The 15167-nt window shown below is 36.5% G+C and overlaps 1 protein-coding gene and 1 non-coding gene across 3 annotated transcripts in view; both read left to right on the forward strand.

Annotated features, from left to right (window-relative positions):
• The window catches only part of DPY19L3 (dpy-19 like C-mannosyltransferase 3), an 85625-nt gene that overhangs the window by 54859 nt on the left and 15599 nt on the right, over positions 1-15167 (forward strand). For both annotated transcript variants that reach the window (XM_043988076.1, XM_043988077.1), the window contains 4 exons: positions 766-888; positions 1260-1371; positions 1803-1859; positions 5086-5168. In XM_043988076.1, coding sequence (XP_043844011.1) covers positions 766-888; positions 1260-1371; positions 1803-1859; positions 5086-5168 — 375 coding nt within the window. The remainder of the gene's footprint in view (positions 1-765; positions 889-1259; positions 1372-1802; positions 1860-5085; positions 5169-15167) is intronic.
• LOC122745020 lies at positions 3605-3706 on the forward strand. The gene has a single exon (XR_006355327.1). It is a non-coding gene; the product is annotated as a U6 spliceosomal RNA (small nuclear RNA).

Genomic DNA, 15167 nt, shown 5'->3' on the forward strand with positions numbered 1-15167 from the left:
AATTCCTCTTACTCAGGTTAAGCCAGGGTTCTTCCCACTGTACCAGTGCTACCTCCAGGGTTGTATTTACAAAAATTTTTACTGCATTTGAAAAAATTGTGACTTCAAAGTATACCCATTTACATCTTAAAGTAATGTCTCATAATTTAAAAAAAATCTTCCTCCCTCAGTATTATTCTATTTATTTATTTTTATTTTTAAAAAATTTTTCCTGTGGGGCAATGAGGGTTAAGTGACTTGCCCAGGGTCACACATCTATTAAGTGTCAAGTGTCTGAGACCAGATTTGAACTCGGGTCCTCCTGAATCCAGGGCTGGTGCTTTATCCACTGCATCACCTAGCTGCCCCTATTTATTCCTTAAAGGACATGAATTACTCTCCAAATTTAAAGATGTTTCTTTTTTTCTAAGTGAAAATTCCCAAAATATTTGACATAATCTCACTTTTGCTCTCTTCTCTTGCATCAGAATTTCCTAGAGATTCTGTACGTTTGCAAAATGATATATACATTTTGAAATTAACATCTAAAATGGAAATCAAGTGTGTATTTGCCACAACACTAGTTGTTAGTTTATTTATAGTATAAGTAGTCTTTTTATCAAATTAAACAGAAACTCAGGTTTATTAGACCTGCCTGGTGAATTTGGTTCCAGGGAATTTAATACATTTCTAAATATGTATGGATACAAGTCTTACAAAAATATTTTACTAAACTAAAATCAGTTCTCTAGTTCTGATTGTGTCTATCTGTGTTATTTTATTCAGTGATTCTACTAATGTTCAGTCCATGTATAAAATGGGGAAATGCACAATTGCACTGAAGCCTGGAACAGCCTACAACTTGATGCATTCTGTTTTGTTTGGATGTTTGGCTTTTAGCACTATGAGGTATTTGCATGCCTTTATTTTTTCCCACTTTTCCAGTTTTTGTTGTAATTTTAGCTATGTATTTAGAAACTGATCCTTACCCCAATAATAACAATACTCATGATTTCCCCCACTCTTCCTCTCCCAGTAGAAGATATAGATAGCTCTATAACAATTTTGTCTTGAAAGAAATCACTCATTTATGACTTTTATAGTAATTCATGAAGCTTAGGACAGAAAAGTATCTCATTGTTTCTATAGTTTACCTTTTGACAATTATTTGAGAGCATAAGAAAGCTGTCAGGTTCATATTTTCTATAAGTGCCTAATTTTCAGAAATTATTTAAATTCAGCTAGTCATTCAGATAAAGTGTATGTTTCTAACCTTACAGGATGAAGTATCTTTGGACATCACATATGTGTGTGTTTGCATCATTTGGCTTATGCAGCAGTGACATATGGGAGTTACTTTTAAAATTGGTCCATCTCTACACACCAAAGAGGGTCAGTGTTATGCTTTTATTCATTGTTACATATCTTACCTATTTCCTTCATACCATATTTTAAAATTCCACTTTTTCAAAGGTTATCAAATATCAAACTATTTAAATATGAAAATAAAAGAGCAGGCAGTTTAGAATTTTATAGTAAGGAATGCTTTAAATAAAGGTTTGGGTGTTATATGTCTGCAAATAGAGCTTTCATTTGTTCTTTCCTATAAATTCACTAGGTGGCAATATGATAGAAGCTACAAATACCTTGACTAACGCATACTTTAAATTGGACACTTAGATGTCATTAGTTCTCCTGATTGTCAATAATGGATTGTGTTAAGTTGTTTTTCCATTTTATGGAAGATAAATGTCTACAAGTTACCACCTGAAAGAAAAAGTGCTAAAAATGCTTGTAAACTAATTAATGCTTTTTCCATGTAGATGAAAATGATGAGGTATTCAGTACCAGTATTAATACTCATCTATCTTTGCTATAAGGTAAGTCTGGTTTTCTTTGTTTGCTGACATTAGCCCATTTAGGTGTAGCCTATAATTTGTGATTTTGACTTAACCCTATTTTTGCTTTATTTTTCATAAAGTTAGACTAGTCAGTCGTCAAAGAAATGTTTGACTCTTGACTGTAATTTGCAGAAAACATGAAAACTGGTGTTTTAGTTCCAAAATCATTTTGGTAGATCAAAATAGAGCAGAAATTACATGGGAAAAATAAAATTAAAAAAAAAGAAATTACATGGAATTGGATATTTATAGTTGGATTTAAAAATATTCAATGTTGAATTTACCTGAAGCAACATCTTAGGATATAAAGTTGTGTTCATATTTTTTGTTCGTTTGAATTTAGCAAAAAATAATTATTTTCTTCAAAAGCCCCAAAAGAGAGTGAGTTATTTTTTAATCATCTACCTTTTACTTTACTAATAGTCCAAAATCCTCAAACTCTAGTGAATTAATTCCTAGAACAACATTAATTCTACTTCAGTTTCTTAAATATCAGAAAAAATAAGTCTTTTGTCTGGCCAGCTACGTCACCATAATAGTGACATTTAAATTATTGAATGACCTGATCCAAGAGATTTCTAAACTGCACAAATTGTCCCCTGCAGTGGCTAACAATTTTGCAAGAAACTTGAAAAGTAGTAAGTAAGGTACTATACTTGCCTTTCACTTAGTTTAGTTTAGATTGTAATTGCTTCATGTCCTTTCAAACTGCTTTTCTTTTTTCATTAGTTTTTGGACTTTAAAGTGGTTTCATCTGGATGGAGTGTTCCATGATTTGATTAATTTCTTCTATAATGCCCTTCAGTTTTCTTAACAAAGAGGAGGTGCTCAGGAAGAAGTCACTTTACTCAACAAAGCTTGAAATGGCTAAAGTAATTATACTGCATTGGTCTTAATGTAGGCTACACATCTTTCCCCAAGTCTGGTTCATATGAAACTTGAATGTGGCTCATAATCCTGCTGTTACTATCATAGGCACAGCTTAAATTTTCCTGGCTTCTGCAATAACAACAGTTTCCCTGCCAGCCATCCCTACTGCTAGTGCTACAAGATAAAGAAAGCAGAGCCCTCCCACTTACATGCTGCTAGTGACTTCTTGCATCCCTGCCTTTAGAGATAGGGATTTCACTGTGAAACTCTTAAGCTCTCTTTCCCTCTCCTCTCCCCAGGGCAACAGAGGATTCTTTGGAATTGAAGGTGGAGGTATGGGGGTAGCTAGGCATCACTGAAAACTGACTTCTCAAAGGGTTTGTACACTGTCCCACTGCTTATCCAAGGTGCTCTTCCCATTCGTAGATAGATGCTACTCACAGCTACAAAGACATTAGAAAAGTAGAACTGTCGCAGAGCAGAAAAGTTAGTGGGGGAAGGAAGGAGGAGTAGGTGTGGTGGATCCCAGGAGTAGGTGGAGTTTCCAAGTTTGAAACTCAGGGGAGGAGAAAGAGAGGGAAAGAAAAAGGTAGTAGAGTGACCTCCCCCCACCCTTTACCTCAAAAAACCTAGCACCTTATTTGTTTACCACTCTAAATGTCTTCACTTTCTTAGGTTCCTTTTAATTTGCTATAATGCCTTGCTATTATGTCTTTTTAAAAGATCCTGTGTGAAGAGAGTAGCCTATATTCAAACCAATATGGTAATATCAGGTTCTTACACATATTAAATCCTTGGATCTCAGTGGCAGGTGGCAAAGAGTTTTTAAGATGTAGAAAAATGCAATATGGTTCTTGCTTCCAGCAGCACATATACCAAAATTGGAGTGATAGAGAGAACAGCATGGCCCCTGTGCAAGAATGATATACCCAATCATAGCACATTCTATTGTTTTTGGTTTTGTTTGTTTTTTTTTTTTTACAAATAAGTCCAAACTTTATTTAAAACTACATTTTAATTTTAAAGTTACTAAACCAACCACAATGAAAAAATTAAAAGAAAAGTGCTGCAAACCTCGGGTCCAGAGGAAGTGAGCATTACTTCTTCTAAAAGGCAGTGGTTCAAGAAATTAGTTACATTTTTATACAGATGGAAACAAGTTTATTTAGTGTCCATGGAAGATGTGAATTGGTGGAGGGGTAGGGGGAGGCAAGCAGCTGGAGATCTTTCACATGCTTCAAGTTATAATAGTCTAAGGTTTTTAATTGACATTCTATGTTTTTAACATTATCTTTCTCGTCTCAGAGAGGTGGGAGACTATGGGTAGAAAATGTGAAATACACGGTCTAAAGTGGACTCTATGTCAGTTGGTTTTGCTTAACTTTTTCTCTGTCACAAAAGAGGCTTCAGTGGCAGGGGGACATATCAGGAAGTGACTAAAAACAAAAGGCATCACTGAGAACTTTTGAAAAATAAAATGAAGACAGTGAACTGGTCAGAAAAATTGTTTTAATTGTGTCACCTACCAAGAAAGAAAAATTGCCATGGAAATTGGGACTATAAATAATTGAAATTATAAATTATACAAAAGCTTCATTGTAGGCAGAAGTTTTAACTTGCTTTCTCAAGAAATGAATAATCAGAAATGCTAACAACTGACCTGAATTTCATCCCCTTTGGCTTCCCCTTTTTCCTCACTTGATGAGGGATGAATGAGTAGTAATAATAAGCCGAGAAATGTTTTTGTGGCAAACAAGACAAAGAATATGGCTAATCAGTTAATTGACTATTTCAGACCTTGAATAATCTAGAATTGATTAAAGAATTGAAATCTAATATCTCAAGTTAGAGCTTTAGGACTGATTGTCTAATAGTATTTGTTTATTCTTTTTTCCCAATTTTTTTAGAATCTTGTACAGTCAGTATCAGTGGTGATACAATAATAATAGTTGTCATTGTTTTCTAAAGATGTTAAAGTATATTAGTAGTATTTAAATTATTGTACATAATGCATAATAGCAAAAAATTATACATATAGTGAGAGTTTTGATGTTTTCTACACTTAATTAGGTATACTCTATCCTTCCTCCGTCCCCAAATTCTGGAAACTTTTTTAAATCTGCTCCTCAGAAGAACTTTCTTTTAATCTGCTCCAAGATAAGTTTGACTTCACACATTTTAATATACATGTACGCATGTATTATGTGTGTGTACATATGTGTTATACATACACATATTCACTTTGCTGATAAGAATTGAGCTTCCTGAAAAGCATAGTTTTGTGCATTTAATATTCATAATAGTTGTGGGAGGTAAATTTTATTTTTCATTTTAGTTTTGGCCAGGAATGATGGCGGAGCTATCAGAGTTGAGAGAATTCTATGACCCAGACACAGTGGAGCTGATGAACTGGATTAAGTAAGAGTTATTTTAAGTTTTTAATTTTTGTACAATGCTTTTCATAGTCACCTGAATTTCTTTGTTTTCACTTGTGAGGAATGCTAAGATGTATTGTTTTGTTGAGATGTTTATATTTAAAAATTAATTCTTTCATTATTCCCTCCAAGAATAACCCCAAATGGGAAGACGTTCATTTCATAGAGAAACAAAGAGTATAAATGCTATACAAGTGACAGAACCAAAACTATGTGATTGATGCTAATCCATTTCTCTTCCCATTTGCTATTAGACCTGCTGCATCATGCAGCTGCCTTGCATTTTTAAAATCTCTATCAGATATGCCATGACCATTATTTTCTTCAGTTCTTACTACCATTCTAGTTTTCTGACAATGTAGATGCATGAATATGTTCTTGGCTTATGAATGATAAAATTTTGATCTTGTGCACAGAATTCAATAGTCAACCATTCTGAGCCAGATTTCATATGATTTGGTCATATCATTCACTCTTAACCTTCCTTGTTTTTAAAAAAAGAATAAAGGACCTTTGTCTCGAAAGTTGGAGTGTTGTACTATAGCATTATATTGTTTTTATTTTTTGCTCCAGTTTATTACTGGATTTGATATTCCACATCTAAATGAAGTTCATGTGTTTCGAAGCTATGTTGATGAAACATGCCTCCTTCCAGCAAAAATAAACTTTCTACCCAGAGCAGCATTCTTATACCCTATAATACTACATTTCCCTACTTTATAACCTAAAAGCAGCAGTGTAATTATTCACAAGTAAATAGATGTTGCAAATCTTATGTGACATATTCTGAAAGCATTGGCCATGTTGTCTCCATCACTTAGGATTTTAGTAGCCATATTGACACTTTCTCATGACTAATGTTTACTAACCAGTACCATTTAGCACCACTTGTGTATTAAGAGATGGTAAATGTTTGATAGCTTAGGTCTCTTGAGTGCAATAGATGGAGTTTTATATAGATTTATATATAAAATATACATGTGGCTTTGGTCCCAATGTTGGACTGGATTTGACTGGATGCAATGAGAATAATTTTTCACATGTTCCTAGTGCTGAGAATGCTAAACTGTTCTTTGTCTTTATTTATTTATTTATTTCATTTTAAATCATGGCAGACAATTACAGAGTAAATTTTTCCTGCAGTATTTATTGTGTATGGGGAAAGAGTATTATTCATATAAAGAAAAGCTAATTACTTTTGCATTAACTATAGGCAACTGGAAATTTATGACACATGCATCTGAAGGTGGGATGGGTATTTTCTGTTCTTAAAATTATGCTGCTAAAGATTAATGCTATACAACCACCACCACCTGGTAGGTCTGAAGACTTAAAGGCTGTCAGGATTTGCATTAAAAACTCCCATTTTCAGGAATTAATTATTTAGTCATTAAAAATTTATCCTGGCAGGGCCCCAGATTGTCTCAGGCAACCTCAGCTCAGAAGTACTTGCTTGCAGCAGCCTTTGTTTTCATACTTTCCCCCCTAGAAGAGATTCAGAAATTTTCAAAATATAATCCGTCTGTGAAAAGGGCAAGATCACTCAGGTTTGTACTTCATCAGTGTTGATTTTTGTGACTGGGGTTCCTCTTCTCTTAAAGTTCCCATTATTAGACAGTGCTCTGGGCGGCTTTAGAGTGTTTTTGGATAAGTGTGGCAGAATACAAGTATGACTTCACTTGCAACTACCCCATTGTGATCCGGTCCCTTTGACAATGTTCTTTTAAGATTCCCCAAATCTAAATTACACTCCGGAAGAAAAATAGCTGCCAGGCATGTTTGTAAAAGAAGCTTAAGTGATGACGAATGTGACCAAAACAGGGTCTACTTAAACATACAGTGTTTGCTTGAATCAATCAGCACTGGTCCAGAATCTGGATCAAACTGGATTTGAGCTTTACTTTTCTTTTTAAAATCTGCCCATAGCAAGACTTCTTTTGCTTTCAAAACTGAAAAAAAAAAAAAAAATGGCCTGCGGCACTGCTAGTTTGTATACTTTGTTTCCTTAGCAACAGTATTTCTGTGTTGTCAAGTATGAAAAGTTTTAGAAAACATGTAATGGGTCTAAAGATTTCTTGAACCCCTGAACTTTTCTTCCATGACCCTTAATAGCACTTTGTACCTCTCTAATAGTTTTTATTCGGTTTTGCATTATACTTTTTGTGTATCTGCATGCTTGTACTAGAGTTGATTGATTGACTGTAAACTCTGAGATTGGGGACCATGTATTTGCATCTGCCACAGCATCTATCACAGTACCTCGCATACAAGAGACTTTTAATACATTTTTGCTGACTTGAGTTGTCTATAATTATTGTTTAAATTCTGTTTCAGTAATCAGTTATTAAGATATTGTGCTAGGAACCGGGGGACACAGATATAAATGAGTCTCTTCCTCCCCCTGAATCTTACAGTATATTAGGGAGATCAGCACACACACAAATAAGTATTATGTAATTAGTGGCACATAGTAGGCACTCAGTAAATGTTTTTTGATTGACTACCTTTCTCTTTCCTCTCTTAAAAGTTTTCAGAACAGGAAATCACTCCTCACTCCCCTAGGACCTCTGTTTTTCTTATTTAGCTCCCTCAAAAGCCTTTGGAGACCTTATGGTTCTGAAGGGGCATTTGCTTTTTCTGCCCTTAATAGATTGTTAGCCATTCTAGGTTTCTCTGGATCTTTATGTTTGCATTTCAGAGTTCTTACTCAGCTCTAGTCTTTTACTCAAAAATACTTGAAAATAACTCAGTTAGTCAATAAGCATATATTAAGCACTTACTAAGTATTCAGAATACATACAGAAGTGGAAAGAAATATAGTCCTTGTCTTCAAGGAGCTGATTTTATAATGGGGGAAGACAATATATAAAAGAAAGATTAAAAGTAGAAGGCATGGGAGAGAAATTCAGAGTACAGCCTGGGAAGAAATGGGATATAAGCCTGCATGCCCTCCTTAAATTGGGGAGGGGGGAGTGAGACAGAATGGGGAAGGAGGAGAATTTGGGAGGAGCCATCCAGTCAGAAGGAGGAACCACGAGGGCAGAGGGTACCTCAGTGTGTAAATTCTAGTGCTGGAGTGAGGCTCCAGGATGAATAGCTGGGCCTTGGAGATCTGCAGTGTACTCTGGAGGGGAATGAGGTTCTCTTTTCTTTTCCCCATATAGGACAATGCGCAGTTTTATAGGCTAAGTTATTCCAGGTTGTAAGCTTATCCATTTTGCCTTTTAGAATATCAAATATTTTATATTGAATATTGCCTTTTAGAATATTCTAATATTTCCTCTTATTTAGAGTAGCTGCTTCTAGGTCTTCTGTAATATTTACTGGTTCCTTGAACTGCTTCTTTCTAGACAACTGCAGTATTTTTCCTTAATGTCTGAACACAGAATTTGGCAATGTCATTCCTGAGACTTCTTTTCAAGGTTCCTTTTAGGAGGTGATCAGTGAATTTTTTTTCTGCCTTTCCTTTACTTTCTAGTTCTAATAGTAAGGGCAGTTTTTATTATGATTTCTTGAAACATAGTGTCAAGATTTGTTTTTTTAGATTTTTTTTTTCAGGGAGTCCCATGATTCTTAAATTTTCTCTCCTTAACCATGTTTCCTCTCTGATGGAACATTTCTTAGCTCTTAGGATCAGGGACAAACTGACATTTGCAAACTATTAAGTCACATGTGTCAGCCTTATTCTTGGCATTAAGCTCATCATTAAGGTGGTAAAAACGAAGCTGATCTCTTTCTTAGGTCAGAAATTTGGGTCACAGTTGGGGGGGGCAGAGGTGGAGTTCCTATGGACTAATAATAGTGAGCTTTTTAAGAGCCAATACTTTGTAATTGACTCCTATTTCCATTAAAGAGACCTTACCAAGTAAATTGAATGTTTGAAACATTCTGAAAGCTTTATGTGCAAAATTCTTCCCTGTCTGAAGTTTTCCTTAGTGATTATGCATGAGGAACTTATTGAATGAATAAATGCATTAATCAACAAATATGAAGCGCATACTATATGCTGGACCCTGTACACAAGTACAAAGAGTGAAACAATCCCTGCCATCAAAGAGTCTGGGGGCAGCTATGTGGTGCAGTGGATAAAGCACAGGCCCTGCATTCAGGAGGATCTGAGTTCAAATCTGGCCTCAAACACTTGACACTTACTAGCTGTGTGACCCTGGGCAAGTCACTTAACCCTCACTGCCCTGCCCCCCCCCCAAAAAAGCATATAGTCTAACCAGGGAAATGACAAATGCATATATGAGTATATAAAGAATAACTGCAGTGAGAACAGTAGTTTGGTTAAATAGTAGTTTGAGAGGGAAGATACTAGTAGTGGAGGGGATCATGAAAAGTTTCCTGTGGACTATGGTGCTTGATCTCCATCTGGAAGGAATAGATTCTGTGAGGGAGAGGGGACAGGAGAGAGTATCCCAGGTATGGGAGACAGCCATTGCAAAGACACAAAGGTAAGAGATGGAATGCCATGTATGAGGAACAGAGGGAAGGCCAGTTGAACTGGATAACAGCATGCAGGAAGGAGAGGAGTATCCATTGAGGCTAAAAAGATACATCAGGACTAGGTTGTGTAGGGCATTGAAAGTTAGACAGCGAAGTTTATATTTGATCCTTGAGGCAATAAGGAACCCTAAAGTGACATAGTCATATCTGATTTTTTTTTTTTGGTGGAGCAATGATGGTTAAGTGACTTTCCCAGGGTCACACACCTAGTAAGTGTCAAGTGTCTGAAGCTGGATTTGAACTCAAGTCCTCCTGAATCCAGGGCCGGTGCTTTATCTACTGCACCACCTAGCTGCCTCAGTCATATCTGAATTTAAGGAAAATAACTTGGGCAGCTGTGTGGAGGATGAACTGAAAAGGAGAGATGTCAGGAAGTGAGACTAAGAGGGAAAGATAATGAGTTTGTTTTGGAAATATTGAGTTTGAAATGTCCCTAGGACATCCAGTTTGAAATGGACGGTAGGAATTGGTGATGGTGGGATTGAACCTCAGGAAAGAGACTATCTATCCATCCATCCATCCATCCATCCATCCATCCATCCATCCATCCATCCATCCATCCATCCATCCATCCATCCATCCATCCATCCATCCATCCATCTATCTATCTATCTATCTATCTATCTATCTATCTATCTATCTATCTATCTATCTATCTATCTATCTATCTATCTATCTATCTATCTATCTATCTATCATCTATAGATCTAGGAGTCAGCATAGAGATGATTGTTAAACTCACTGGAGTTGATGAGGTCATCAAGAAAGAGAGGATTGTAGAGGCCCTTGAGGGGAGAGACTAGTTTTCCTTTTGTGTTTCTAACTACATTGCTTAGCACAGTATTTGAGACATAGTGAAGTCTTTTTTTTTTTTTTTTGCAGGGCAATGAGGGTTAAGTGACTTGCCCAGGGTCACACAGCTAGTTAAGTGTCAAGTGTCTGAGGCCGGATTTGAACTCAGGTTCTCCTGAATTCAGGGCCGGTGCTTTATCCACTGCACCACCTAGCTGCCCCCATAGTAAAGTCTTAATACGTGGTTTTTTTCATTCATTCATAAGACCTTCTCTATGCCAAGACTAAACTAACCAGAACCTGTGATTTCCTTCTGGATATCAATTTCAACAAAAGTACAAGGTGTACTTATTTGTTTTTTTTAAAGAGTTTTCCTTTTATGTGTAAATAAAAGTAAGTTTCCTTTTATTAAGGACATCTGCCATAAAACTCAATAGTCTCTAACCCCTTGTCAACATCACATCATTTCTTTTCCTGGTTTATGGATCCATTTTCTCTTCTGAAAATTTCTTCTGATACTCTGTAGTTAACAAAAAGGGACCTTGAGAGTTGGATCTTGTAACACGGAGGCTGTGGTGAAATTTGTTTACCAGTACTTCCTTTTCTTTAATGAAACTTAACAAATGCAACAATTTTTCATTGAGTTTAAAAACAAATTCACTAAGTTTTCTTAAGTGGTTTAACGAGCAGAATGAATTACTACATGTTTTAAATATGAAGCAGGTTAAGTTTAGACCTTAAATGACTTTAAACCTCTTTTATTTTTAATGAATCATTCTGTATTTGCATAATTCTATAAATTCTTGAAGTGTAGATAAAGCAAATGTTCATACGTTATATTATAATGCTCAGTTTACCCATTAGTTCAACAGTAATTAACTTGTTGAGGCTTAGAGCTTCAAAAATAAATGAGATTATTTGTTCAAAATGCCATCAGGTCTTTTTGGAATGACATTTAAATTATATAATGTAAATCAGTTTGACCTGTGAGTCCTTGTCATTATTTAGTGACATTTCTTACAGAATAAATTGTTTGCAGGTTGGGCAGCCTGCTATGGAGCTTGGCAGAAAGCTATAAAAACAAATTATCCTTTCATTTTATACATCATTTGTTCAGACATTTGTAAAAATTGCTTCGTTTTTCTATAATAGAGAAGTGTCATTCAGTGGTTTCAAGCACATTAGCTGTTTTAGATACAGACCACAACCGTTAAGAGACTGTATCAGGTGGAAATATTCATGAAAGAGAAATGCCCAGACAGAGCTCCACCTGTCATACAACTAATTTAAAGTTAAGTTCTAAGAACCATTTGTTCCTTTGATAATTGTATCTCAGAACATCCTATGGCTGTGGGTTTGTTTTCATTAAGAATAGACTGAAATGCTTAAAGAAAATCAGTCAGTCAATAAACCTTTATTAAGGGTCTACTCTGTACCAGGCGCTGTGCCAAGCACTGGGGATGAAGGTGAAAATTTGTGCTCTCAAGGAGTTCACCATCTAATGGGAGAGACAGTCGACGTGTCACTTTGTAAAAAACAAGCTATATACAGGATCAAGTAAAAATAAACAACAAAGAAGGCACTAGCATTAAGAGGGATTAGAAAAGGCTTTCTATATGTAGAAGATGGGATTTTAGGTGGGACTTGTTTATGGAGGACTAATATTTTTATATTATATTTGAACCTGGAGTTGGGGGGCTAATGGGGGAGTGACATGTTAAAATTTGTACTTTAGGAAGATCACTTAGCTGAAGGGACGATTGACTGGAGAGGAAAGACTTGTGACAGGCCAACCATCAGGGACCGGATTGAGGCGGGGAGGGTAAGGGGGCAGGGTAGTCCAGGGAAGGGCAGAGTTCTGAGATTTCAAATACAATTGTTAATAAAACAAGAAAAACAATGTCAGACACACACAACCTCTGTAGTCATCAGAGTTTAGTGGTTTATAAAGTAGCAATATTAATAATTAACCTTGAGGAAGTTAGAGCTCTTGAATTTTACCAGATTTTTGTTGTCAGGATACTTAATAAAAATGAATATGGTGTAATAACTCAAATTTATATATAGCTGTGGTTACAAAGTACAATGTTTGTAGCAGTGATGCGCCAGAAACAAGTTATCTATGATGCTGCCTTTCCAGTTATGGCTATTGTTCACAACATATACAAAATAAGCAGTATGACATGTGAAAAGAGCTCTAAATTTGGGTTCAGGAGGTCTGATTTCAAATCTCACATTTACTTTGTGAACTCTAAAATAAACATAAACTATGCTTCTTGTATAAGATATTAGAGCATCTGCCTGAACAGGTAGAAAATAGTAGAAAGGGAAGACAGCATAAAGTTAGATATTGTATTCTTAAGGATGTGAATTATTAACCTGGTAAGCTTTAATAAGTCCTGGTTCTAAGAATCAGAAGACCGGTGTTCAAATCCCACCTCTGACACTTACTGTGTGTGTGACCTTGGCCATGCCATCTCCCTGGACTCTAGTTTGTTCATCTTTAAAATGAGGGGGTGGGGGTGGGGGGGCAGCTAGGTGGTGCAGTGGACTGGAGTCCAGAGTACCTGAGTTCAAATCTGGCTTCAGACACTGAACACTTATTAGTTGTGTGACCCTGGGCAAGTCACTTAACCCCAATTGCCTCACTAAAAAATAAATAAATAAATAAATGGTGGGGCTGGGCTAGTTGGGAGACCTTCCACCTCCAGATCTGTGATCCTAATGGACTGTCCTCCTTTCCCCCACAGTGCAGTACCAATCACTAAAACCCTTGCTGGGTTTTTGTTCCATCTTTATTGGACTAAATAATCTCTAAAGCAGGGTTTCTTAACATTTTTGTGTCCCTTTGGCAGTCTGCTGAAGCCTATGGACCCCTTCTCAGAACAATGCTTTGTTACCTGCTTTTATGATGGAAGGAAACACTAAACTTCAGTTACTAGTTAGGGCAAATGTGGTGGTGTGTTTTTTTCCCCATCTAGGTTCACTGACTCCAATTTTAAGACCGTTGTTCATAGGCCTCTTCCAGTTCTAAATTCTAGGAACCTCTGCAATAATGGCTGTTTTCATCTACACTTCTTTAATCTGTACTACATAGCTGTCAATTCATCGTATGATTTTATCTTGCTTTTAATTATTTAACTTTATTTAAAATTTTCTCATCTCTCAGTTAAATTGTAAATTGAGGATACATAAGATGACTTACATTTCTTTGTGTCCCTTTCAACTTAGTGTAGTGCTTTGTACACAGTAAACATTCAACAAATATTTATTGATTTTGCTTGCACTACTTTTTTTGGGGGGGGGGGGCTGGGCAATGGAGGTTAAGTGACTTGCCCAGGGTCACACAGCTAGTAAGTCAAGTGTCTGAGGCCGGATTTGAACTCAGGTACTCCTGAATCCAGGGCTGGTGCTTTATCCACTGTGCCACCTAGCCACCCCTGCACTACTTTTAATGCCATTTTTTTGTTTACGTAAAGGTATTCCGACTCAGTACAGCATTTAGATACAGGAGCTTTGCTGAGTCAGGCTTTCTGGTTTGGAATATATAACTTGAAATTCAAACATGCTTATGAACTATATGTAATTCAGGAGTGTATCTCAAAATATGTGAATTATAAATGCACTTATTGATGGTTATTACAAAGGAAGAAGCCATCTCAAAATAAGCCTTCTTAAGTAAATGAAATCCATATGTAGATTCTGTGGCTTTATCTCATCTCACCTTTGCACTGGTAAGTCAGGTCCCCAGAAGGCATATGGCTACATCTCCTGCTCAGAGTTCTTAGGGCAGTGAGATTTTCTCTAATATCAGTTTGAGCTCCCATTCCACTGTGCTCCTCAGTATATTTTGATTATATTCAGTATCTTTTATATCATTGACCCAGGCATTAGTGCTGCAATAATCTATTTGACCATTGGCTTTCACCTATCATATTGCTGATAACCAATTAGCATAAATTAGCTTTTACAGAGAAATATTTACTAAAAAGATACAGCAAGAAGTATGAAGATATTCCTTTGAACTTGGGGCACACTTGCCTGTCTGCCACCTTTTGGGGGAAGAGTGGTCTCAAACCTAAAGCATTTGTATCTAGCTACAAAGCATTGGCTCCAAGTTCTTTTCCAAGTGTGGCATAGCCACAGGATGTTATTCCCTTACTGCAGATCATAGTGTCTGGGTTGATTCATTGATAGATTTGGTCAGGTAGGTCATTCCTCTTGTCTGGGCTATTCCCTGATATAGATTCCCATCACTGGACCTCTGTTCCCCAACCTTTTGAAATCTCATAAGACCCTGTTAGAAGTTGCAAACAGGACATGGTCCCATTCCAGACCATTGCCTAGAAGTTCATGCACTCACAAGCCACCTGGTGTGAGGGAAAGACAAACCGCTGCTCATCTTCTTCCCCAGAGCTCAGAGAGGCAACTTCTCCAGAGATACCTGGAACACACACGGAAAATTCATCAGGAGGCCCAAACTCTCTAGGTGTCCCCTTTCTACATAAGGCACACCAAATTCTCCAACTTATCTAAGTTGCTTCTAGAACAATCCAAATGGAATTCCAGATTGGCCCAACAAAAAGACAAGCAGGCTCAGTTTGAGAAAAATGAGATCAAGTAAGCCTTGAACAAGTAAGTGGGAGGCTCTCCAAAGAAATTACTCTGTGGGTTGATTTCT

The sequence above is a fragment of the Dromiciops gliroides genome, chromosome 2 (assembly GCF_019393635.1).
Source record: "Dromiciops gliroides isolate mDroGli1 chromosome 2, mDroGli1.pri, whole genome shotgun sequence".
NCBI classification, from domain to species: domain Eukaryota; kingdom Metazoa; phylum Chordata; class Mammalia; order Microbiotheria; family Microbiotheriidae; genus Dromiciops; species Dromiciops gliroides.